The sequence below is a fragment of the Mirounga leonina genome, unplaced genomic scaffold (genome assembly GCF_011800145.1).
Source record: "Mirounga leonina isolate KUSES-001 unplaced genomic scaffold, KU_Mleo_1.0 Mir_114, whole genome shotgun sequence".
In the NCBI taxonomy this organism is placed as follows: Eukaryota; Metazoa; Chordata; class Mammalia; order Carnivora; family Phocidae; genus Mirounga; species Mirounga leonina.
In genome coordinates, this window is record NW_023270265.1 from 26,237,143 (window position 1) to 26,262,562 (window position 25,420).

The 25,420-nt window shown below is 47.6% G+C and overlaps 2 protein-coding genes across 2 annotated transcripts in view; one reads left to right on the forward strand and one right to left on the reverse strand.

Moving 5' to 3' along the window:
* Window positions 1-25,420, reverse strand: part of PKD2L1 (polycystin 2 like 1, transient receptor potential cation channel) — an 89,413-nt gene that overhangs the window by 53,297 nt on the left and 10,696 nt on the right. Inside the window, exon 3 of the mRNA XM_035027251.1 lies at window positions 19,856-19,956. The gene's annotated coding sequence lies outside the window, so the exon portion shown is untranslated. The remainder of the gene's footprint in view (window positions 1-19,855; window positions 19,957-25,420) is intronic.
* Window positions 4,036-19,484, forward strand: SCD (stearoyl-CoA desaturase). The gene is made up of 6 exons (XM_035027295.1): window positions 4,036-4,425; window positions 4,920-5,202; window positions 9,049-9,179; window positions 10,610-10,815; window positions 12,485-12,717; window positions 15,376-19,484. Exons 1-6 carry the CDS (start codon window positions 4,399-4,401, stop codon window positions 15,573-15,575), a joined length of 1,080 nt encoding a protein of 359 aa, XP_034883186.1. The 5' UTR covers window positions 4,036-4,398; the 3' UTR covers window positions 15,576-19,484.

Here is a 25,420-nt window from a genome sequence, read left to right on the forward strand (position 1 = left end):
TCCTGCCATTTGCAATGATGTGGATGGAACTAGAGGGTATTGATTATGCTAAGCAAAATAAGTCCATCAGAGAAAGACTATTATCATGTTATCTCACTCATATGTGGAATTTGAGAAACAAGGCAGAGGGTCATAGGGGAAGAGAGGAAAAACTGAAACAAGACGGAACCAGGGAGGGAGACAAACCATAAGAGACTCTTCATCTCAGGAAACAAACTGAGGGTTGCTGGAGTGGAGGGGGGTGGGAGGGATGGGGTGGCCTGGTGATGGACATTGGGGAGGGTACGTGCTATGGTGAGTGCTGTGTATTGTGTAAGACTGATGAATCACAGACCTGTACCCTGAAACAAATAATACATTTTTAAAAAAAGTAAAAAAAAAAAGTGGCTGTATCATTTCACAATCTTACCAGCAGCATATGAGGATTCCAGTTTCCCCACATCCTTGCCAACACTTGTACTGTCTTTTTAAAGAAGACACCCTAAGTATAAATTATCTCATGATGGTTTTGACTTGCATTTCCCTGATGAGGATAATGAGATTGAGCATCTTTTCTTGTGCTTATAGACCATTTGTGAGTCTTCACTGGAGAAGTGTCTACTCAATTTTTACTTGGGTCATTTGTCTTTTTATTATGGAGTTGCAAGAGTTCTTTGTATGTTCTATGCAGAAGTCCCTTATCAGATATGTGATAAGCAAACATTTTCTCCCATTCCGTGGGCTGTCTTTTCTTTTACGTGATAATAACCTCTGAAGCACCAAAGTTTTTAATCTTGACAAAGTCCAAATTATCTATTTTTTCTTTTTCCTTAGGTGTAATAACTGAGACTAGTGATGTTGAACAATTTTGATGTGCTCAATGGTCCATTTTTGTATCTTTTGTGAAGTGTCTATTTAAATCTTTTGCTATTTTTCTTTCTTTCTTTTTTTTTTTTGCTATTTTTCTTATTGAGTTATTTTCCTTCTTTTTAAAAGATTTTATTCATTTATTTGACACAGACAGCGAGGGAGGGAACACAAGCAGGGGGAGTGGTAGAGGGAGAAGCAGGCTCTCCGCCGAGCAGGGAGCCCGATGCAGGGCTCGATCCCAGGACCCTGGGATCATGACCTGAGCCAAAGGCAGATGCTTAGTGACTGAGCCAGCCAGGCGTTAAAAAAAAAAAAAAAAAAAAAAAACCTGTTGGATTTTTATAGGGATTAAATTAATCTACAGAACAACATGGAGTCTTCCCATCCATGAACATAGTATATATCTTTTCTTATTCCCTCTAGTTCTTTAAGAACTTTTTAAATTTCTATCAAAAATGCTTTGTTGTTTCCAGTGCAGATATCCTGCCAATAGTTTTTTAGATTTATTCCTTTCTATATGATATTTGTGATGCTATTTAAAAAAATATATTTAGAATATATTGTTTTCCAATTATTCTTTAATAGTATACAGAAGGAAATTTTTTTTTTATCTTGACTTTGTATCCTTGACGTTTCTAAATTTGCTTGCCAATATTGGCAATTTGGGGTAGAATTCATAGAGTTTTTCATATGCACAATTATGTCTTCGGCAAATAATAACAGTTTTCCTTTTCCTATCTTTATGCATTTCATTTCTTTTTCTTGCTATTATACTCGCTAGGATTTTAAGTGCAATGTTGAATGGAAGAGCAGACATGCTTGCCTGCTCCCTTATCTTAGGAATAAAGGATCTAATATTTCACCATTAAGTATAATATTAGCTGCAGGTTTTTTGTAGATGTTCCGTATCAAGTTTATGAAGTTTCCTTCTATTCCTAGTTTTCTAAGAGATTCCTATTTTGAATCCCACCCCCAGCTTTAACAACAGTACTGAGCCCTCTTACTGTTTCCTTCTGCCACAATCAGTATGACCCAAATGCACAGTGACTTCCTTTATTCTCAGGAACCAGCTCCGTGCCTAAAGTTTCCTATACATTTCCCTCCTACTAGGCCCCACGAAACAGATGAAAGATGGCAGCAGGGGCCTTGTCTCAAGGAGCTTGGGGTTTGATAGGAGAGATAAGATACATGCAGGTAATAATTCTTAAGTCTGTGTAAGAAGGGCCATAAATGATGCCATAAACTCTCTGGAGGCCCCAAGTAGGAGGGAGAGAATGTCCAGCAGTGGTGAAGTTGAGGGAAAGATTTAAGAAACGGATGGAGTTGAATTTGCCTTGAATGGTGACTAATATCTGGAGAGGCAGAGCAGAGTAGAAAAAGTTGGGAAGATGGAACATGATGGATGGCTCCGCAGTAGAGCCCTCTTCAGGCACAATTAAGGGTCCAGCCCGCAAGAAACTCTGGATCTTCTCCCTTGAGGAATAACCCTGTGATTGGTAGAGGAATTAAGTCAAGAGACACTGCAGAGCAAGCCTGAAGAGGAGCAGCATGTGCACAGACTTCTCCCCTCCACGCCCAGCTCTTCTGAGCTATGGCAAGACCGGCTGTCCATAACTGAAATATCTAGTCTCATTCAAGACTTTGGCACTGGCCAGGGAGCCAGGACCGGAATGGAGGCGCTGGTGACTGGCCAGGGAGTTGGCCTAACCTGAGACCAGTGGCCAACAAGGGAGCTCCTTAGTCCTCCTCCCAGGCAATCCCAGGTGTCTCTCTTCCTGAGAAGCCAATGGTTGGCCCAGAGCTCCTTCTTTTCTCCTCTTCTCAGAGGAAGGATCCTGGGGGAGTATTTGGGGAGGCCTGGGTGTGGAAGGAGGCTGGGAGAATGCATGCCCTGTCTGGTTCTGAGCTAACTCTGAATGGGAAGGCACCACAGGCCCAGAAAAACGGGGGGCATGAGGGACTGGTCAGTGAGGTCAGAGCATCTCAGGGACCGGGGATTCTGGGAACGGACCTAGACTTGAGGGCTCAGCTTCTGGCTCCTGTGACCAGAGACAAGTGCCTTAACCGCTCCGTATCTCACTTTCCTCATCTTTAAAAGGTTAGAACAGACAACCCACCTCCTGGGGTCGCAGCAAGGATGAAATAAAACGATCCTTGTGACTTGGCTTGTAGTAATAATGCGATACCTGCTAGTTATTTGTGCGGCACGTACCAGTCAGTCCTCGGGCCTGCGTCTGTGTGAAAGCACGTGCCTGGGCTTCCTGCCCTTTTCCTTGAAGGCGATCCCCAATGACAACCTGGCAGCCTGAAGAACCCCCAAACATCCCGCACACGTCCCAGCCGCCTGGGCAGAGGGATGAGACCCCACCCCCACCCCCCACCCCCCCGCCGCGCTGTGCCTGGCGGTGACTGTCCCCTGCTGGGCGCGCCCAGTGGCAGAACACCGTGCGCGCGTGCAGTTCCACACACGCGTACACACACGCGCGCGCGCGCACACACACGCGCGCGCGCGGAGGGCTCGGGTTAGCACGGCGGGGCTGGTGCGCGGAGCGGGGTCATTGTTCCGCAACGGCCCCCGGCCCGGCTCCGCGCGGGGAGCTGTCGCTCATGCCCCCTGTCAGGCGGGGCCCCGTCGGCCTCCTGGGCTCGCGACCCCAGCTCCGAAGCCACGTCTGCCCTCCCACGCGTCCCTGCGAGCGGGAAAGCGGGAGCGAGCCGGGCGCCGTGGCCGGGCCCGGGGCTTCCCCGCTGTTGCCGGGGAGACTTCCGCGGGGCCCGTCCGGCCGCCGAGTGCGGGGCGCCGGTCCCGGGCGGGTGCCCACCCTCCACCCTCCACCCTCCACCAGCCTACCCCCGGCCCCGGTCCTCTCCCGCGAGCGGAGGGAAGGCTCCCGAGCGCCTCCGAGGCCGCGGGATGCGGGGCACAGGCCCAGCGGCCGGTGGAAGCGGAGCCGAGCAGGAGAAAGAGAGGGGAGGGGGAGCGAGGAGCTCGCGGCCGAGGGAACAGCAGATTGCGCCCAGCCAATGGCAAGGGCTGGACGAGGTGGCACCAAATTCCCTTCGGCCAATGACGCGCCAGATTCTACAGAAGCCCATTAGCATTTCCCCAGGGGCAGGGGCAGGGGCTGGGGCTGCGGCTGCGGAGCCGCGGTGTGTCTGCAGCATCCTGTTTGCGCGTCTCCAGTCCGCAGCACGCCTCGGCTCTGTCTCCTCCCCTCTCCCGCCCAGGCAGGTCTCCCAGGGTGAGCCAACTCCGCGCACTTTGCCCCTTGTTGGCAGCGAATAAAAGGGGTCTGAGGAAATACGGGACTCGGTCAGCCACGGCCAGCTCTAGCCTTTAAATCCCCAGCCTGGGTAGACCCACGTACCGCACATCGGAGCCCGACACCGATCCAGCGCGCACCGCGCAGAGGAGGCTCCGAGAGCAGCGCCGCGGGTCACCGCGCAAAAGCCGGCTCGGTAACCGAAGTCTACGTGTGTGTGGGCTGTCCCGAACTGCGCTGTGCCGTTTCTGCCGCGGGCGAGTGATCCCAGCATCCGAGAGCCCAGATGCCGGCCCACTTGCTGCAAGAGGAGGTGAGCTCTGAGCAGTTGCCCCAGACCGCGGGTTCGCAGGCGCTGGGGGGACGAGAGCGTTGAGGTCTCGGCGGACTATTAGCCATCTTTTGCGAGTTGTACTGCTTTCAGTTTGTTGGGAATGTGGATTGTAATTTGCGGACTTTGTTCCCCAACTTTTGTTTCTTAAGCTTTAAAGAAAAACCCGGTCGCACTTTTATGTCTGTGTGCATGCGGGTTTTCCTTTGTGCGTTCTTAGGGGTGTGAGTGTTTTACTCCTCCTTCTACTGCACCTTCACCTTGAGGGTCCACTACCCTCCACAACCTATCTGCACAGTTCCTGGGAACTTCCCTCTCTTCCATCAGGGGCGCACCGGGCTCCCAGTTAATGCGGGCTTTGGGGACAGGGTCTGTGTCTGTAATCCACAATTCCCCCAGCTTGAGTAGAGAGTGAAGTGGCAGGGGTTACTGCACGTGTCCTCGCCTCTCCTGACTCTGCTTCCTCTCCCCTCCAGATCTCTAGCTCCTACACAACCACCACCACCATCACAGCGCCTCCCTCCAGGATCCTGCAGAATGGAGGAGGCAAGTTGGAGAAGCCTTCTCTATACTTGGAAGAAGACATCCGCCCTGAACTAAAAGATGACATTTATGACCCAAGCTACAAGGATCCGGAGGGCCCAAAGCCCAAGGTTGAGTATGTTTGGAGAAACATCATCCTTATGTCTCTGCTACACTTGGGAGCCCTGTATGGGATCCTGCTGATTCCCGCCTGCAAGATCTACACCTGTATCTGGGGTAAGAGACTCCCTTGTTCTTCTGACCTAGTACCCCTGGTCCTCCCTACTCCTTCAATAAGGTAGGATCTTGCATAGAGCAGAGGCAACAGCCCTTCCAGGCCCAGGTTTTCCCAGCCATGTCTCTTGGTGACCTGACGATGGTGACTGCGAATGGAGCCAAGGGGGTTTGGGGGTCCTTCAATGTGGGTGTTGGGCAGAGAGCCCTGAGACCATGTGCTGCAGGCCTTGAAATGAGTAGACGTGTGCCAGAGAGTCAGCTTTCCCTGTTTCAAGTCATTTGCTTGGCTGCCTGTCCCAGCCCTGCCAGCCACAAAAGATTCAAGGCCACGACCTGGAAGGCCTGGGAACATGGCAGCAGAGCAGCAGCTCCAGGGGGGATAGGCTGAGCACAGTCAATGCATAGCAAGGGAAACTGCTCGGGACAAGAGTTGGCGGAAGAGGGAGGAACAGAGAAGAGGTTATCCACAAAATCCTTTTTTGCCCTGGTCCTTGGCCCAACCAGGCTCCTTTGTTAAACAGACGGACCAAGAAGGCTCCTGTATAACCCAGGTTACACAGATGTGTTGTTCTGGGACTCCCGTGTAAGTCTCCAGGGAGCTATACATGCCACCAAATGAACATGTTCTGGGAATGAAATGAGGTCAAGGAAGCATTTCCTATTCCCATCTAACCTGCTCCAGCCCCTCTCTCCTAATGTCATGAAGTGCCCCCCTTGCCAGGGACAGAGAAGAGAGCCCTCAGCAGCCCCAGCCTCGAAGCTGCTGCAGTGCGGGAGACAGTTCCCAGTTTGTCCCTGACCTGCCCTTAGCTCAGCTCTTTTGGGGATGCCTGGGTATGGTCTGATGGCAGGGCCCTGCCCCCTGGACACACATGTGCTTTGCAGGCATTTTCACCTCCGCCACGCAAAGCCTGACTTGGGGAGGGCAGGGGGGAGCAGAGAGCTCCAGTGTCCCAGGGGCTCCGCGTTGGCCCTCTCTGTGGCCGGTGAGAAAGGAAAGATTGTCCTCCAGAAAACCACGTTAGGGGTTCCAGCACCGTCTTGGGTATGGGGTGCTTGCCGACAGCTGCACTCTTGGAGGACAGTTGTGTCGAAGGGCTGGTAGGCCAAGTTTTAGCTGATTCCCCCAGGACCTCTGTGGTCTAAAAGTGATAGAATATGGTCCCTGGAGCTTTGTCTTGGGAAGTCCTGAGTGCCACAGACAGAGAAATGCAGCTGGGTAGACCCCCTCTCTTTGGGATCTCAATTTTTCTAGGTACAAACTGGGACAACAGTACTTTTTTTAGGATTAGGTAGGTAGTTCTCCTTAGAGTATATGTGTGTCATTGCTGGGGCTGGCCAGGCTCTGGAAATCAGTTCATCTGCAGACCAGGAAAAGCTCTTCTATTTGGGAGGGGAGGGGGATGTGTGTTCTCTGCCTCTCTGAGAAGCCAGCAGAACTTCAGCTGTATCGGGAGAGGTTAAGAGCAGGGATAAGGATCCTCCAGGGAGACTGTGGATTCCTGTCTCCACCCCTTCTCCCCAGTAGAGGAGTCTTCACAAGTAGTTTTTGTCACCTGCAAGCCCCTTCCAGCCTCAGGACGCCCTGTAGGCCTTGTGAAGCCCAGAGCTTGGCCAGACTGCTGCTCATCGCTCCCCACCCTTGGCTGCTGGTGCAGGGGGCAGAGGGCGATCCACAAACCCAGGCTGTATCTGCTAGCTTTTGGGTGCCCTGTCCATGGATGTGTACTGTGCCTTTGGACAGAGAGACATGGCCCAGGGGGACTGGATGGTGACCTTTTTTCCTGTTCCTGGGCCATGTGGTAGATGACTTAGCTGACCGAATGACCAGCTGGATGAAGGGAAATCAGAACTTGTCCATGTTAAGAACAAGGGGGAGGGGAGGGTCAGAGGTCTACCTGCAGAGTTTAGGAGCTTGGCTTCACCTTTTCTTGTTTTCTCCCTAAGGACAGTGTTAAATTAGCAGCTGGTTGTGATTCCAGTATTTCTCATGACTCTGAGCAATTTTGAGAGCCTCTCAGAAGAGCCCTTAGGGGGGAGGGCTGAAAAGAGATCTCTGGCAACACTGAGGGCCAAGGGGTAAAATTTCTCCAGTCTCTTTCTTGGAGTCAAAACTAGGAGACTTTACTTAGGCTGACAATTTGGACATTAATAGAGATGTGACTCTCCAACTGGCTTAAGGTCTTCTATTAGATAGGCTTTCGAGGTTGATAGGAAAAGTCACCAGAGTGTATGGGCTCTTTTCCCAATGCCCCTGGTAATACTAGAATCTTAGGCACTGAGTCAACTTGCCAGGGTCCTCTCTGGCATGAAACAACCCTAGGAGCTTCCTTTGTTCTGAGCTGAGTGCTTCTGCTTTCCTGCCCAAAGCCATTTTCTTTCCTCCTTGGTGTTCGGTGGGCTGTGGCTAAACTGTCACTTTCCAGGTGCAGATGCAGGCAGATACTGTATCTGGAAAGAAGTCAGCACATGGCCTGAGGCCAGCAAATCACCTGGGGCCCTAATGCCAGCACAGAGTATGGGACTGTGGGTAGAACTTTTGCTGGGACAGACTCTGGCTCCATGGCTCTCCTCCAGATCCTGGAGGACGGGTAGGAGAGCATGGAGGAAGACAGGGTTAGGGGAGGAGGGGGGCGGGGGGTTGTTTAGGAAACTGGTATCTATGGCTGGAGAAGAACACAGGACAATTTGTGACAATGTGCAGTGTCTCCGACTGCGACTAAGTTCTGTGGCCACTGAGGATCCATTGTTTCCAGCTGCTTCCCTAGGAATGAAACATTGTCAACAGTCACTGCTCTACCAAGGTCTCTGCCCCTGCCTCCTAGAGCCAACAGAGGAAGACGGGTATACCCAGAAACCCACTTCCCAGTTAGAGACTATCTCTCGCTATCATCGAGAGATTAGATCCTGCAGGCTTCCAGGAGAGGTGAGGCAGGACAGTGTTGGGGTGTTTCACCGAACACGTGGAGGATAACGGGGCACTATCTAGAATTAGCCTTGCCAGAGGGAGTATGGCTGACCAAGACACGGGGCAAAGGAGAGACGCAGGAACCATGTGCATATCTTGGGGAGGTGGATGGGACAGCAAGAACAAAGAGTGCTTGTTGACAGAAAACTTGGTTTCAAACCATGGCTCCATTTCTTACCAGCCATGTGACCATAGATAAACACTTAACCTTCAACTGCAAAGTGAGGATGTTAAACCCCATTCAAGGTATTCAAGGAATCAGAGAAGATAAAATCCTTGGCAAAGCTTAAGATACTGTGCAGATATGACTTAGGTACAGGGCAGATTTTCCCCTGATGGGACTGCACTGCCTGCGAGAATATTTAAATGCTCTTATACTAGTTGGTAAATAGCCGTAGTTCAGAGCCCTGTGAGTGTCCCTGAGAGCCCAGGGTCCCTTGAATTGGTCAGTGCTCAGACCATACTAACTTTCAAGTAGTTTAATACCACCCTTGCTTATGAGTCCTGAAATTCGCAGGAGTAGTCTGTGGTCCTTAAAACTTTGGAAAAGGTTAGCTGAAGGTCAAAGGAGATAGGACCGGGGACAGTGCCCCTCATGACGGAGAACGACAAGTAGCTAGCTGGGTGGTAAGAGCCCTCTTCTCTGCCCGGCCTTTCTCAAGTGCCTGAGACTCAGCTAATTCCAGAGGATTGGGTAGTGATGGTATTTTTCAAGGAGTAAAAGTGAAGGGACAGAGGGAGACCAAGGTATCCCTGGAGTTCAGGGTGAAACAAATCCTCACCCAGAGCCTAAGAACACACAGACTCAGACAGGAGAGCATCAGGTGAGTGCTTCCCCTGAATCACGACCACCCACACTGACCCCCCCCCCCCCGCAGGATTCTTCTACTATTTGATCAGTGCTGTGGGCATAACGGCAGGAGCTCATCGCCTGTGGAGTCACCGGACTTACAAAGCTCGGCTGCCCCTGAGGCTCTTCCTGATCATTGCCAACACGATGGCATTCCAGGTGAGAAGCTGGCTTTGCTCAGCTCTTTGCTGTCCACTCTTTTGATGGTCTGGCAGCAGAATGGAGAAGGTCAGCACCTGGAGAGCAGCCACGCCTGGGCAGCACTTGACTTTCCTCTCCCCTTATGGTCACCTCAAGTGCAGCCCCAGTCCCTAAGTCCCCACCGGAAAAGGGAAGTGGGAGATACATAGGTAATAGTCTCAGTGTCATGGGATGGTTTTTTGATCCTAGGGTCCCTCTGTTATCATGCAGTCTTGGTCGTTGTGGTCCTTTATTGTAAGGGGTCATAGTGCATAAGCCAGGAACTGACCCTGGTTTCCTGGGCAGACGCTGGATGATAAATTCACTATTTTAGGTGAAAAGCTTAGGATTCCACCACAACGGGATTGAGGTTGATGTTGCATAGACTCTTGAACTCTGTGTTCTTAGGTCTAAGAGCAAATACTTCTGTAGCACTATGTGCCTGACTATTCTAGCCCATGACATAAATTACCTCATTAAATCCTCACAACAATCTTAGAAGGTAGGTACTATGACCCCCAGTTTACAGATGAGGAAATGGTATCCCTGAGAAGTTAGGTAGACCAACATTATGGTCCCGTCTTGGGCTGCCAGGCTGGCTAAGTCAAATATTGAGGGTTGTTGAGGCAGAAAGTTTATAGCAGAGATAGAATGCAGGGAATTGGGAGAAGGGAACTCCTGGTTGTTAAGGGGTAGCAAGGGACAAAAGATGGCTGGTGGAGCTTAGCTGGGAGCAAGAGCAAAAAGGAAAGAAACCAAATTGATCCCCTTCTTCGTGGCAGTGTCCCAGGTACCTGCCACAGTCACATAATCCTCTCGGTCATAGCACTTTATGCCTTGAGGGCTCCTGATGTTGTCTTTGTGGGGCAAAGGAAGAGATTTGGCACATCCTTTAAGGTATTAAAAGAATCCCAGAGGAGCCCAGAGGTCATTTGGAAATGTGGCCAAGATCATGATTTCTGTGCCTGGCCATGATCTGTATGCAAGGCATCAGAATGGAGCTCCCTGATGCTTCACCCACCAACCAGGACCTGGGATGCAAGGCTGCCTGCCTCGTGTTCTCCATGCCCAGGGGTTTGGCATTCCGTGAGGACATTTTCCAACATTTTTTCTTGCTTGAAGGATTGCAATGTGCTTTCCTAATGAAACTGAGCTCTGTATGATCTCTCTCCATTCTGCCCACCATATAACCTTCAAGAAGCTAGTCCTATTCATGTGTCCTGGGACTTTAAATTGCTTTTCCACTTAAGCTTCAGTGGCAAGTTGGGGGAGCAGAGGGGGCAACTGCATGACTCCTATTTTTTGAGGTTGGGCTGAGAGCCAGGGGCTCGTAGAGTTGCCTACCCATTGGAATTCCCCTAAGACGATATCTCTCGCCAGGCCTACATTCCTCTCCTCTGTCCCTCCAGAACGACGTGTATGAATGGGCCCGAGATCACCGTGCCCACCACAAGTTTTCAGAAACAGATGCTGATCCTCACAATTCCCGGCGTGGCTTTTTCTTCTCTCACGTGGGTTGGCTGCTTGTACGCAAACACCCAGCCGTCAAAGAGAAGGGTGGTTTGCTAGACTTGTCTGACCTAAAAGCTGAGAAGCTGGTGATGTTCCAGAGAAGGTGAGTGAAGCAATGACAGAGCTGGGCATCTAGTGTTTGGGGAACTCCCTTTTTTCTCCTAGAGCTTATAAACTTAAGCTGAGAAATTTATTGGGTTTGCATGTTCCAAAATCAATTTAAAACCCTAATATTTAATAGCCCACAGGCCCATGGCCGTGGACTATTGTTCTTCCTCTCAGAGCTCTCATAATTAAACCGATTAGATTCAACAAATACTTATTGACCTAGGACAGTCACAGATACAAAAGACGAATGTGTCACAATCCTTACCTTCAAGGAATTTGTAGCTTATTGGGAAGCAGAGGGAAAACCAAGGATCTGAATAACTATGATACGTAGCGAGATATTTTCTTTACCAATGAGAGGCACAAAGGAAAGGGAGCTAGTGTGGTAGGGGACATCGGGGAAGGGTTTACGAAGAAGGGAGCTTTGGAATCCACGGATGGATAGAGATTCTCACAGGTGTGTGTAGGGAGGGAGAGTACAAACAGAAAGAACATGAAAGCATGTTCCAGCAACAAAGGCCTTTTTCTTGAAGCGTAGGGTGTGGTCGAAGTAAGACCAGAAAGAGGCTGATGCTATTCTTGTAGAGCCTTAAAAGCAGCTTTAGGATTTACTTCAGTAGGCAGTGGGAAGCCATTACAAGTTTTTTGAGCAGGAATGTGGCATAACTGGAGGTGTGCTTTACAAAGGTCACTCTCGGGATGGTTGAAAAAAAACACTGAGTCAAAGAGGTGAGAAGCAGGGCCACAAGTTAGGAGCTAACGGGGATCCGTGCTAGGGAAGCAGCGCCAGGAACGGAACGTTTGAGGCAGGGGATACTAATGATATGAGAGTGTAAGACTTGGCTGCTGAAGAGAAGCAGGAAATCCATTCCCTGGGAATGTCAATGGCATGGTCTACATTTGAGACAGTGAAGAATGGCATGGGGCCTCCAGAGGGCTTGTGCGCATCAAGGACACCCTGTGCCTCTCTGAGGAAGAAAAGGAACGATTTGGGGGTGGCTAGCAGGACCTGGGGGCAAGGCACGAACCCTAGACTCTGCAAAAAACATGAACAGGAGGGGCGCCTGGGTGGCTCAGTCGTTAAGCGTCTGCCTTCGGCTCAGGTCAGGATCCCAGGGTTCTGGGATCGAGCCCCGCATCGGGCTCCCTGCTCAGCGGGAAGCCTGCTTCTCCCTCTCCCACTCCCCCTGCTTGTGTTCCCTCTCTCGCTGTGTCTCTCTCTCTGTCAAATAAATAAAATCTTGAAAAAAAAAACCATGAACAGGAAAGAGAAATGAGCCTAAAGGCAGAATGGAAAAACAGCCTGGGAAGGAGAACTCAGTTTATGAGTTGGTAATCTGGACCTCATCTGTTTTACCAAGATGGCATTATGCTATAGTCAGAAAGAACAATGGATTCAGAGGCTGGAGACAAGCCTTCCAACCCTTGCTCCACCGGCTCCTACCCATGCAATCCTAGAAAAATCAATTAACCCCTCACTACCTCATTTTCTAAAAACGGGGACATTCTCGAAAGATTCCCCCCCCAATCCCCTCTTTCTCTGCCTTGGGCTACACAGTGCTCAAGTAGAAGGGAAGAGACAGCCCCACCAGTGGCAGAGGAAAATGAGGTGGTCCAAGAGCCCTCCTCTCTCCTCTGACTCGGCGTCTGGTCTCTCGATGTAGGTACTACAAACCCGGCATCCTGCTGATGTGCTTCATCCTGCCCACCCTTGTGCCCTGGTATTTCTGGGGTGAGACTTTTCTACACAGCTTGTTCGTCGCCACTTTCTTGCGTTATGCCATTGTGCTCAATGCCACGTGGCTGGTGAACAGTGCTGCCCACCTCTACGGATATCGCCCTTATGACAAGAACATTAGCCCCCGAGAGAATATCCTGGTTTCCCTGGGAGCTGCAGGTAAGTCCACAGTCCACAGCAAGACCCTTTCTAGTGGTCTGCTGGTTCAGGTATTAGGCGAGGAGCCAGAAAAACCAGATTGACTTGTTTTAGGACTTTTTTCTGTCTGGTTTTCCACTACAAAACGAAGGGACAATATATAAAAAAAACTCTCTGGAGTTGGGCAATAGGTCTTATATAAAAAGAAAAGGGTAAAGAACAGCAGTGCCTTTGATTTCAGGTGCCGGAACCTTCGCAAACGCTATGTATGATAAACCCCTTTGGGTGTTCCTTTTTCCAGTCACCTCTTGTGCTGGACTGCAAGTCTTGCTTGGGGCAGGGAATGCATAAATGGAATAAAAGGATCATCTGAGTGGGCAGTGAGCCTAGTGTTTTATATTTAAACATGCTATATAGGAGCACCTGGGTGGCGCGGTCGGTTAGGTATCCAACTCTTGGTTTCAGCTTGGGTTGTGATCTTGGGGTCGTGAGACTAAGCCCCATGTTGGGCTCCAAGCTCACTGAAGAGTCTGCTTGGGATTCTCTCTCCCTCTCCCTGTCCTTCCCCACTGCTCGCTCTCTCTCAAAAAAATAAAATAAAATAAAAATCTTAAATCTTAAAAAAAAAAAAAAAAGAAAGAAACATGCTACATAAAACGTAGAATAATTCCTTGTAATTAAATTCATTCAACTTCTGTTTTCTCTTCTTGTCATATTCAGGTAGGCCACAGTTGAAGTGTATGCCCTGTCGTATTGCTTGGTGGTGCCAATAGGAAGGACATCAAAGCACTTGTTTATGGCCCTTAATGACCACCTATCAGTCTTATCTCTTTTGTCCTTTCTTTTTCTCTCTTCTGCTTCTATTCTGTGCTAGGAGCAGCCCTTCCCCACAACGTGCGTGGCTTGGGAACCACCAGGAAAGCCCATAGTTTGCTCACAAATACCTGCTCACTGATCTAATGCTGACTATTCATGAATTGATTTCTATCATTCCTGTCCCACTAGCCGGAGCCTAAGACAACAGGCTTCTACCATCTGTCTCCATTCTTTTTCTGTCACTCTTTTCAACTAAATATAGACCTTGATCAAGGCCTGGAACTTATTTTCCTTAAGCAGAACCCGTGGCCTCTTCCTCACCAGTGGTCAGTGCCACTGGTCATCTAGTATATCTAGGCAACCTCACTGGCGCACATGTTTCTGCATGCCACGGCATAACCTTCACTTTCTCTCTTTAAAAATCTTCCTTTAGATTCTCAACCCCAGTCATCTCTACTATCTGGACTAAGGCATTCTTTCCTATCTCTTTTGCACTTTCATGCATCTCACCTTCTGCCATTGTACCTATTCTTACTTTGAACCATGTTTGAAATCAATCACCTCGGCTATGTAAGTCTGAGATTTTCATAGAAATGGAAGTTTCTGGAATGAGATTTGTCCTGGGCCGCCATGGGGTCTATAGTGAGCTTTCCCAACTCCAGCCTCTTTATGAGTATCAGCTCAGAATGGTGGCCAACGTCTTACTTTGTCTCAGTTACCATTCATCTCTGCTACCTGTTGCTATCCTCCCTTATCACCTCCACCTTTGTTCTCCTGTAGCTTGTTTCTCTGCCATTCTAATCTGTTTCTTCCTGAGTTACCTGCCCCACAGTCACATGTTCATTTTCTCTCTGCCAAAGCTGACCTCCTCCCTTGAGCCTTTCTTGGGCTGTATCTTGCTGCCCCAGTTGCAAAGTCTTGTCCTTCTTCCATCGGTGGACCTTCCTCTTTTTTCTCTCCCGGCTGTGTGTGTATCTGATTCCATTTTAAATCTGAGAAGTAGAGGCCTGGTTCGTGCTTCTGTGGAGCCTTGGTACAAAGCCACTTATGGAAATTAGTAATCCTGTCAGTACCTTTGGTCTTGTGGTTATCCCAACCTCCTACTCAGTTCACACTGTGAATAATCAGGTGTCACAGGGAGAGGACATACCTTGACTTGCCCTGAGTAGTGTCATTTACTCTGTAGGATTTCCTTCACTTGCTTGTTATTAATATCATTACTACTCTCCTGGGGTTCTTTTATCTTCAAAGGGCTCACCGCGCTCTTTTATTAGCTATTCTTGACCCAGCTTTCCCCTAGCTTTAGAAGGGTCAGTATTGTTAATTGTTGAATACGATCCAAAAAGAAGAGTCCTGCCAAGGGTTGGAGAACTCGCTGTCTGTGGAGTTCCCAAAGCTTTACCTCTTACTGAAATTCTTCTGACAGCAGAGTGTCTTTGTTTCTCCCCGGCGTGTCGTTGTAAGAAGTGCAGCAAAAGTCCTTCATTCGGGACTCTCTCCTCTCCCCACCCGGACGCATCCACGTGCACCCCAAGAGCCTGTGCTGCCTCAGACCAGTACTTAGGGAACTTTCCCACCTGAAATCCCTTCCCGGCCCAGAGCCATCTCTCTCTCTAGTTGGCCTATCCTCTGGGAGGAATCGCGGGTCCTCCTCTGACACAGGTTCCTTTCTAGGCTTGGTGGCCAGGTCTCCCCAGTGATTTCTTAAGACGCCTCCGAGGCGATCAATCTGGCTCAGAGTCGAAGAGACTGGATTCGCTCCTTTGCTCAACAACAGCAAGTTTCTGCTAGGTTTGAGGTCGTCTGCTGGGTCCCTGGCGTGGAGAGACCGCTCCGTAACCCTTGTGCTTGCTTTTGTTCCAGGGGAGGGCTTCCACAACTACCACCACTCCTTCCCCTATGACTACTCTGCCAGTGAGTACCGCTGGCACATCAACTTCACCACCTTCTTTATCGATTGCATGGCTGCCCTCGGGCTGGCTTACGACCGGAAGAAAGTATCCAAGGCTGTCGTCTTGGCCAGGATTAAAAGAACTGGAGACGGAAGCTCCAAGAGTGGCTGAATTTGGGGTCCCTTGGGTTCCTTTTCCAAAAGCCAGCCGGGCAGAGGTTTAATGTTCTGTTTATTAACTACTGAATAATGCTACCAGGATGCTAAAGATGATGATGTTAACCCTTTCCAGTACAGTATTCTTTTAAAATTGAAAGCCAGCAACTCTGCCTTCGTGACGCTAAGCTGAGGTTCTTATTTCTTCTCTTCCTCTCTTCTAGTTCATTGTCCTTTTCTTTGCTTTGTCCTTATCACCTTCCTTTCTCTCCTCGCTCATTGCCTCCCAGGCAAGCAGCTGGTCATTCATGGGTGGGTGTCCAGCTTCCAAAGCCTAGCCAGCCTTTCTGTAGTCCAAAATTAGTGGTCTTTGTCCCACATAACTCTTGCCTTGAGCTGTCCTGAGCTTTAGGGTGGGTGGCTCATGCTAGAGGTATGAGAACATACCTTCTGGGAAGGCCCCTGTTAATTATCTTCAGCTCAGGCTTTTGCGAGTTGGAATGGAAAATAACTTTATTTGGCACAAAGCTTCTAAAGCAGGTAGACTGTCAGGGGAGAGAGTTGGTATGATTGAGAAGTAAAGATGGGGTGAGGTGGGAAACAGGGCAAGAGGCTCCTGCTATGATTGGACACACGGTTGCTTGCCTAGTGAGGACTTGGTGCCCCAATAGACAGCATGTCTCCTTTCTCTCCTGACTCTGACTAGGGAATGGCCACAGAGCCTGGCAATGCTGGAACACAAAAGCAGATCTCAATGTCCCAAATGTAGTTTAGGTTGGGGATAAAGAAGAAGCATTTAGTTTGTAGTAAAAGTGGTCTCTGCTGGAGAAGGATTTTTTTTTTTTCCTTTAATAACAGGAAGATTTCTTATTCCTTATGACAAGAAATCTTGAGGTTGGTTGTTTCCAGAATTGGCAAATCTAGCAGATCATGGAATCATCAAAATTCTTTTGTCTTTCTGCTCTGCCATCTTCGGGCTGTTAGTTGGCTCCCATCATGGTAATAAGGTGGCTGAAGCATTTCCAGACACCCAAAAAAGGAATGTGTTTGTGGCATAGTGGTGAGCATAGTGGTCTTCCAAAAAAGGAAGGATTTTAAGAGGTGGAGTTGGGTCCAACATAAAAATATATATACATACACAGTCTGCTTGGAACATTAAAGTAATTCACTTAGGGTATTTCCCTCTGAAAGAGGGATGCTTGAAGAAGAGGAGAAATTAGGTGGGTTGGCTACTTTCCTCTCACTGCTGGACAGGAGATGGAGAGGTTCAGGGCCAGATCTGTTGGCAGTTCCTAAGAGATAACTTTACAAAAGAAGGGCTCTGAGAACACATTGCCAGGGGATTCAGAAGGTTACTACTGAGGAAGTCTTTGGGTGTCCTGATTTGGAAGCCGGTTATACAAACAAGTTAAATGTTAGGTTCATTCATGAATTCCAGTTTCTCCTTGGAATGAGGACAAACCAGAAGGCTTCTCCCCGCAGTGTTGAGCCATTTCTCCCATTCCTTCTCAGTTAACTTTTAGCATAAAGTATAGGACTGCCTGGAGGGCGAGGTAGGAATCTCTTAACTACTGTGGGTTTTGATTCCTGGCTCTACCCTTATCTGTCCATTTTCTCCTTCCGGTTCTATCTCCTCCCTGATGTTTTCCTCTTTCTCCGGACAGGAAGCCTCCTTTGTATGTATTCAGACGCAGTGATGGTTAAGGCTCACCAGCAGCTCCCTCTCCTGCAGACAGAATGCTCAGGGTCACTGAACCACTGTTTCTCCTTATAAAGCTCAGTAGGCTGCCACTTTCACTTGGCCTCCAGAGTCTCTCCACCTACACCCCTGTGCTCCCCTCCACACTGATGACTCAAGAGGAGGCTGGCAAACCTTACTAGAAACGTCCCTGGCTCGGGCACTGTCTCTCATGAGGCACAGCCAGGCCAAAGGCTCGTGTTGTGCCAGTGAGCCAGCCACGGAGCCAAAAAAAGGGGTTTGTTTTTAGCCTCCTCTGTCTGGATCAGAACATGAGAGCATGCTAGATGCCCCCTGCTCGCTCGGTATGCCTGCCCAGCCCGAGTCCGAGCTCCCAGTGGACAGTGCAATGCTTGCAGGAGCAGGAGGGAGCCTAGTCTTCACTGGGAAGCACAAGAAGCAAAGGAAAGTTCCAAAGTGCCTCACGCAAAAGGAGGCCCTGTTCCCTGGAGCCAGGGTGTATTGCAAAGCCCAGACTTGGGATCTGAGATGCCATGAACTTTGCTGAACAGCATCTCTGCTTGGCAAACTAACCAGCATTCCCCACCACACAGCCTAGGGCAAACGGTAGTGTAGAAGAGGTCTGAAGAAAGCGTCAGTGTTTTGAGAACCTTGGACTGCCCCTGTCCCTGTACCTCGGTCATCAATGCAAAAGCCTGGCTTTACTCTATGAAAGATTGGAAATGTACAAGGCCAAATGTTCTGCGCGCTGTTGAGCCCCAATACTGGAAGGGAAGAGGGCCTTTCTTCCTGTATTAATTGAATAGACAGAGGCTACAGGGGTTCCCTGGACTAAAGGCATCCTCATCTTTTCAGCTGTTCCTCACAGTAGAAAAGACTAATGGAAGATCACTGTAGTTCAGATCTGCTGACTTGTGGACTTATCCCTTGGAAATGCCTGTTGGGTGGTTTTAATTCCACAGGTTATCAGATGCCTGCTTTATAATTTTGGACCAAAAACAAGTTTATCTTTCTATTCTAATCATGTCGCAGGGATCTGACCCATACCATGACCCTACACAAGGCTGGACAGGGTCCTCAGGCTGAGGGCCCCTCCGTATAGGAGAATGTGGAGGTGGAGGGGTGTCTGCGAGTAAAGAACACTTTCTTCAAGATTCTAAAGCTGAGTTCAGTTGACACATTAATGATCCAGAAACTCAAGTCTGAATTTCTAACAGTCCTCGCTTTGTGGGTGTGCTGACAACTTATTTGGGTGCCTTACATCTTTTCTAATCGGTGTTGCATATGAGCCTGCTCTCACTCCCTCCTCGCTCCCTCCGTGGAGTTCCTTTGCACCTGAGACCCTACAGAAGTGGCTGGTAGAAAAGGGGGTCTGGCTGGAGGATTATCAGTAGAGCTATTCGCAGGATTCCCTTCAGGGCTTCATTTTGGAAACTTCTCTTAGGGCTGTTTTTATTAAGTGCCCACATTGACGGCGGGTGGAAGTAATTTGAATGTATTTGATTTATAATATTTTTTAGATTAAAAGATGGTTGTAGCATTTAAAATGGAAACTTTTTCTCCTTGGTTTGCTAGTATCCTGAGTGTATTCTTTGTAAGTATAGCTCATATGGGTCAGCGTGAAAGGTTAAAGAAAACAAGATGTCCATGTTACGCGGGTGGTTAAGGCCAGGGCCTCTCCTACCACTGTGCCACTGACTTGCTATGTGACCCTGGGCAAGTCACTTAACTATAATGTGCCTCAGTTTTCCTTCTGTTAAAATGGGATAATAATACTGACCTACCTCACAGGGCAGTTTTGAGGCGTGACTAATGCTTTTTATAAAGCATTTTGGGATCCTTCAGCAGAGGAATTCTTTTAAGTCCTGAGTATTTTTATAAAAAGTAGCAGTATCCACCGTGAACTTGTGTCCATCATGAACCATGCGTCCTGGATGCTGTGATTAATCGATATGATACTCTCTGAGAGATTGAATAAATCCATTGGCTAAGTGGTGGATAACTAGCCAGATAAAATTTGAGAATACATAGACTCATTGCCATGGAAACAATACACAGGTACCTTTTCCTTGATTGGGTGGGATTTTTTTTCCCCTTTTATGTGGGATAGTAGTTATTTGTGACCTAAGAATAATTTTGGAATAATTTCTATTAATATCAACTCTGAAGCTTAGTTGTACTGATCTGAAATTGTGTTTGTTCATAATAAAAGTGAAGTGAATCTGACTGCACTGTGTCTGGGTGATTTTTGGCTGCAATTTAAAGTTTCCTGGAACTTATCTCTATGGTCTACCGTACTGTCTATGTCCTATTCCTGTACCTTTAAGAGTAAAAAAGAAGTAGATGCCAAGCTGGTTGACTCATACCCCAGTAACCCGCCCTGCCCTGCCTAAGGGTAACTTTAGGTTAAACGCAGCCTTGGCAGCAGGAAACCAGGAGTCTGCTGCCATGAAGTCAAACACATTTACACCAGTTGGCGCTTTGGCCCTGGGGAAATGCCAGGTGTCTGGTGTGTCACATGGTCACGTGGACTCAAGACAGAGAATCAGAGAGGAAGAGAACAGCAGGAGAGGCACTCTGGGCAAGCACATCTTTACCTTGCAATCCAGGCTGGGCAGTCCAGGTCATTCGTCCAAAGAAATGTGAAGAAATGTGGTCCCTCCTGGGAATTAAGTGGCTTCCTGAAATTGCTGACTAACTGCAGCAGGAAGAAAGGAAAAACAATCCAAGGGAAGGTTTGTAAACTCCCAGAACAAAGAGGGCTCCATGATCTTAAGGTGGAAAAGCCTTTAGCCTTTACCACTTATCTGAGAATCCTCATGTAGAAAAGAGAATGTGGACTTTTTACAGTTTGAAGGAGCTCCGTCTTCCAGTAGGAGCCACCCTGACAGTGCCTAGGCTTCTAAGAGTTCCCCAGAACCAGCATCCCTAGCTTGCTAATGTAGGTTGCCCTCACCTTGGACGAGAAGCAACATTCTCTCAAGAGTAATTCTGAGCATGCAAAATCAAGTCTATATTCATTGAGGCCTTGTCAGACCTTAATAACCTGAGTAGAGAGTGGCATTCTCTTCACCAGGATCTGCCTCTCACCCCTTTCCCTCTATTTTGTTTAAAATGTTCAGGCTGGACTATTGTTTCCATTGCTCTATAACTGCACCCTTCCTTCTAAGTATCAGCTTTGTTTCCCATTAACTGGCATCCAATTGAAACAATTTATTCTCACTAAGCTCTGCTACTTTCATTTCCTTTCCTCCTCTCTGCTACCTGGCTGTCCTGATTAAACCTGCTTCTCTGCTTCCTCCAGGCAGTCTGTATTTTGTATATTTGCTATTTCACCCTGTGGCAGTTTCCTGATTCCTATCTGCAAAAGTTCCAAAGAGGAAAGAAAGGGGAGAGCTCTTAGAGCCTGATCAGTATGTTCAATTGAATTCAAGATTGAGAGAGAGAAGGAATACGTAATGAACTTCCCAATAAGGGTGAGTTGTACAATAAGAGCTCCCAGGGGGCAAGGTAATGAACTCTTCTTCTTGATGTGTTTTGCGTGGGGAGGTAGAAAGAGGTTAAGGCTCTGTTTAGTAACTAAGGTTTAACCATGGGACAAAAGATAAAATAATTTAAGATACTGATGGAGAAGAGCATAGAAATAAGATTCCTGATGCAAAACCGCCACCAGTTTTCTCCCTCTTCCCTAAGGGAAGAACCAAGATAGGCCCTAAAAGTATCCACCAGGGCAGAAAAAGAAAAGGCATCCAGATTGGAAAGGAAGAAGTAAATCCATCTCTGTATGCAAAAGACATGATTTTGTATATAAAAAAAAATACTAAAGAATACATATGGAAAAAACTATTAAAGCTAACAAATTCAGCAAGGTTGCAGAATACAAGATCAATACACAAAAATCAACTATTTCGGGCGCCTGGGTGGCTCAGTTGGTTAAGCGACTGCCTTCGGCTCGGGTCGTGATCCTGGAGTCCCGGGATCAAGTCCCGCATCGGGCTCCCTGCTTGGCAGGGAGTCTGCTTCTCCCTCTGGCCCTCCCCCCTCTCATGTGCTCTCTCTCTCTCATTCTCTCTCTCTCAAATAAATAAATAAGATCTTTAAAAAAAAAATCAACTATTTCTATAAACTAGCAATGAATAATACACAAATGAAATTAAGAAAAGAATTCCACTTATAATAGCATCAAAAAGAATAAGATAAGTAGAAATAAATCTAGCAAAAGAAGCCCATAGAATGGTACATTGTTAACTACAAAATGTCATTGAAATAAATTAAAGAAGGGGCAAGTGTCTGCCTTCGGCTCAGGTCATGATCCCAGGGTCCTGGGATCGAGTCCCACATCGGACTCCTTGCTCAGCGGGGAGCCTGCTTCTCCCTCTACCTGCTCCGCCTGCCGCTCTCCCTGCTTGTGCTCTCTCTCTCTGACAAATAAATAAAATATTTAAAAAAAAGAAAGAAAGAAAACAAAGGTATAAATCTCAGTAACCTTGGTTTAGGCAATAGTCTTTTAGATACAACCAAAAGCCTAAGCAACAAAAAATAAATAAATAAATTGGACTTCATCAAAATTTTTAAAATTTGTGCTTCAAAAGATACTATCAAGAAAATAAAAAGATGGGGCACCTGAGTGGCTAAATCAGTTAGGCGTTTGCCTTTGACCCTGGTCATGATCCCAGGGTAGTGCGATCTGGCCCCACAGCGGCTCAGGGGGGAGCCTGCTTCTCCCTCTCCCCCTGCAGCTCCCCCGGCTTGTGCTCTCTCTCTCTCTCTGTGTCAAATAAATAAATATCTTCAAAAAAAGAAAAAGAAAGTAAAAAGACAACCCACAGAATGAGAAGAAATATTTGCAAATCTCCATCTGATAAGAGACTAGTACCTAGAATATAAAAGGAATTCTTACAGGAACACCTGGCTGGCTCAGTCAGTAGAACATGTGACTCTGGATTTCCGGGTTGTGAGTTCAAGCCTCACGTTGGGTGTAGAACTTACTTAAAGAAAAGGAACAACTTAACGATAAAAAGACAACCCAATTTTAAAATAAGCAAAGGGTTTGAACAGACATTTCTCCAGGGAAGATACACAAATGACCAATAAGCACATGAAAAGATGCTCAGTATTAGCTCTCAAGGAAATGCCAGTCAGAACCACAACGAGAAACCATTCACACTCACTAGGATGGCTCCAGTGAAAAGACAGTTAATAACAAGAGTTGATGAGGAGGTAGAGAAACTGGAACCCTCATTTATTGCTGGGGGGAATCTACAATTATGAGGCTCCTCTGGAAAACAGTTTGGCAGTTTCTCAAAAGGTTAAATAAAACATAGTTACAGTATGATCCAGCAATTTTATGCTTAGGTATATACCCAAGAGAATTGGAAACATGCCCACACAAAAACATGGCAGCATTATATACTATACAATAGCTAAAAAGTAGGAACAACCCCACTGTTCCTCATAAATGAATGAGCACAGTGTGGTATAGCCATGTTATGGGATAGTATTCAGCCACCAAAAAAAAAAAAGAAAGAAAAAAGAAAAAGAATTACTGATGCCTCTACAACATGGGTAAACTTTGAAAACACTATTCTAAGGGCAAGAAGCCAGACACAAAAGACCATGTACTATATGGTTGCATTTATGTGAACTGCAGCACAGGCAAATCGAGAGACAAAACCAGACTGGGGGTTGCCAGGGGTTAGGAGTAGAACTGAAGCATGGGTTTTGGTGTGGCAGGGGAATGATGAAATGATCTAAAGTTAGATTGTGACCGTGGTTGCACAACTCTGTGAATATGCTAAAAACCACTGAATCATACACTGAAAGGGCAATTTTTATGGTCTATGGATTGTATCTCAGTAAAAAACATGAGAAAAAATTCTCGGTTTTAATGTTTTTGCCACTAATTGTAAATAGGTGAGATTCAAACTCATGTATAATCAAAAGCAGCACTCAGTATTTTCTTAATTAAATAGTGATGTGGTCTCTGTTCTCAAACTGCAAGGAGACAGAGACGCCAGTCACATGAGAAAAGGCATATGCTATAAACTAAAGAGTCTCGGATGATGTTCTTGCTAAACCAAAGTCCTTGGAAAAATCCACATACCACATACGATATTCTATCGCGATGAGCGCTTGCTAATGCCTTACCTCCCTGTATCAGAAGTAGGTGCTATCATTATCCCAAGTTTACGTGAGGTCATTGAATTCACTTGGGGAGAAGTTAAGCTGTGAGAGAGTGATTGATGGTGCTGTGATCCAACTCCAGAACTGTGGTCATTAATTACTCTCTGTTGGGTGTGGAGTAGATGACAAACCAAAGCCCAAGAGCATAAGTCTCATATATTCCAGTGTACGCCTTGTGATATTCAGTTATACCCAGAGACAAGCCTGGTTGTAATTTATGCAGTCCAAACTGCAGATGCGTTTTCTGTTCCGGAAGAACCCAACTCATTCCATCTCATGACCCAGTTCAGCCACACCTGAGTGAAGCTCACCTCTCAAATGGTAGAAACATCTGTGACATTTCCTCTATACTTTTCCCAACCATACTCCACCCTCCTGTCAGGTTTTGAGATCCTTAAGGGCATCTTCTTCTTTTAGAATATCTCCTGCACCTAAACAATCAGTGGTTGATAAAATTACTGAAAGATCACATGTCTTGTGTTAAATTCTGCCTCCTGCCACGAACTGTTGATATGTCACAGGGATTAGGAGCCGAATTCTGTGACCTATAGTTAACTCTGTGCACTGCAGGCGGGCAAAGTGCTGATTCTTGTATACCAACTTTGGGGCAAATACCACAGGCCTTAATTGCAGGCTCCAGGGAGCTGAGATTCTATACTGGGGTTGCTGGAGGCAGAGGCCCCCCCCCCCCCCCCCCCCCTTTTCAGGACCAGGCCTGGCCCTCCCCCCCCCCCCCACCCCCGCCACGCCCAGGCCACAGATAGCTCACAAAGGCCAAGTGTCTGCTCTGCTGACTCACAGCGGCTCTCCATCCGGGCTAGGACAGTCTCAGGGGGGCCAGGGGCCCTCTCCCTCACCCACCTGGTGAGTAGCCAGGACCATGTTAAGCTTTAAAAAACTGTGTAACCAACCAGAGGAAATGAGCGTCACGGAGAGGAACGCGAAAGTGAAAGGTGGGGGAGGGTGCCAAACTGCTCATGAACAGTCTCATTCCTTTCTTAGGGAATTCCGGACACCAGTAAGGATTCACCCTGTAGTCTTTTTGTTTGTTGGTTTTATATGTATATATTTTTAAATTGAAGTAAAATTCACATGCCTTTAAATTAACTGTTTTAGGGGCGCTTGGGTGACTCAGTCGTTAAGCGTCTGCCTTCGGCTCAGGTCATGATCCCAGGGTCCTGGGATAGAGCCTCGCATCGGGCTCCCTGCTCGGTGGGAAGCCTGCTTCTCCCTCTCCCACTCCCCCCTGCTTGTGTCCCTTCTCCTGCTCTCTCTCTGTCAAATAAATAAATAAAATATTTTTTAAAAAATTAACCATTTTAAAGGAAACAATTTGGTGGCATTTAGCCCATTCACCATGTTGTGCAACCACCACCTCTAACTAGTTCCAAAACGTTTTTCAACACTGCAGAAGACTTTGTACTTGTTAACCGGTCACTCTCCATCCCCTCCCTTCCCCACACCCAACCCCTGGTAGGCACCGATCTGCTTTCTGTGGCCATTACTGTACCTATTCAGGATACTTCAATATAAAGGGATTATCCTGTAAAATGGGACCTTCTGTGTTCCGCTTCCTTCTCTTAGCATAATGCTTCCGGGGTTCATGCACACTGTAGCCTGTATGGGGACCTCATTCCTCGCTACTGCCAAATAATATTCCATTGTACATAAACAGCACAATTGGTTTCTCTGTTCGTCTGTTGATGAACATTTGAGTTGTTTCCACCTTTTGGCTATTAAGTACTGGGGTACCTGCTTTCCATTCATTTGTGTATATACCTAGGAGTGGAGTTGCTGGGCCACAGGGCAATTCTGTGTTTCACTTTTTGTGGAACCACCAAACTGTTTTCCACAGGGGCTGCCGCGTTTGACATTTCCACGAGCCGTGGGTGAGGGTCGCCTTTTATTCTTAACACGCACGTACCCAACTGTTCCTTTCCTCTTCCCTACTTTCCACAAAGCCAGTCCCCACAGACTTC

Coding starts and splice junctions, on each gene's coding strand:
- SCD (XM_035027295.1), top strand. CDS start 4,399: ATGCCGGCCCACTTGCTGCAAGAGGAG. Junction 10,816..12,484: donor CTGGTGATGTTCCAGAGAAG/GTGAGTGAAGCA, acceptor CTCTCGATGTAG/GTACTACAAACCCGGCATCC. Junction 12,718..15,375: donor GGTTTCCCTGGGAGCTGCAG/GTAAGTCCACAG, acceptor CTTTTGTTCCAG/GGGAGGGCTTCCACAACTAC.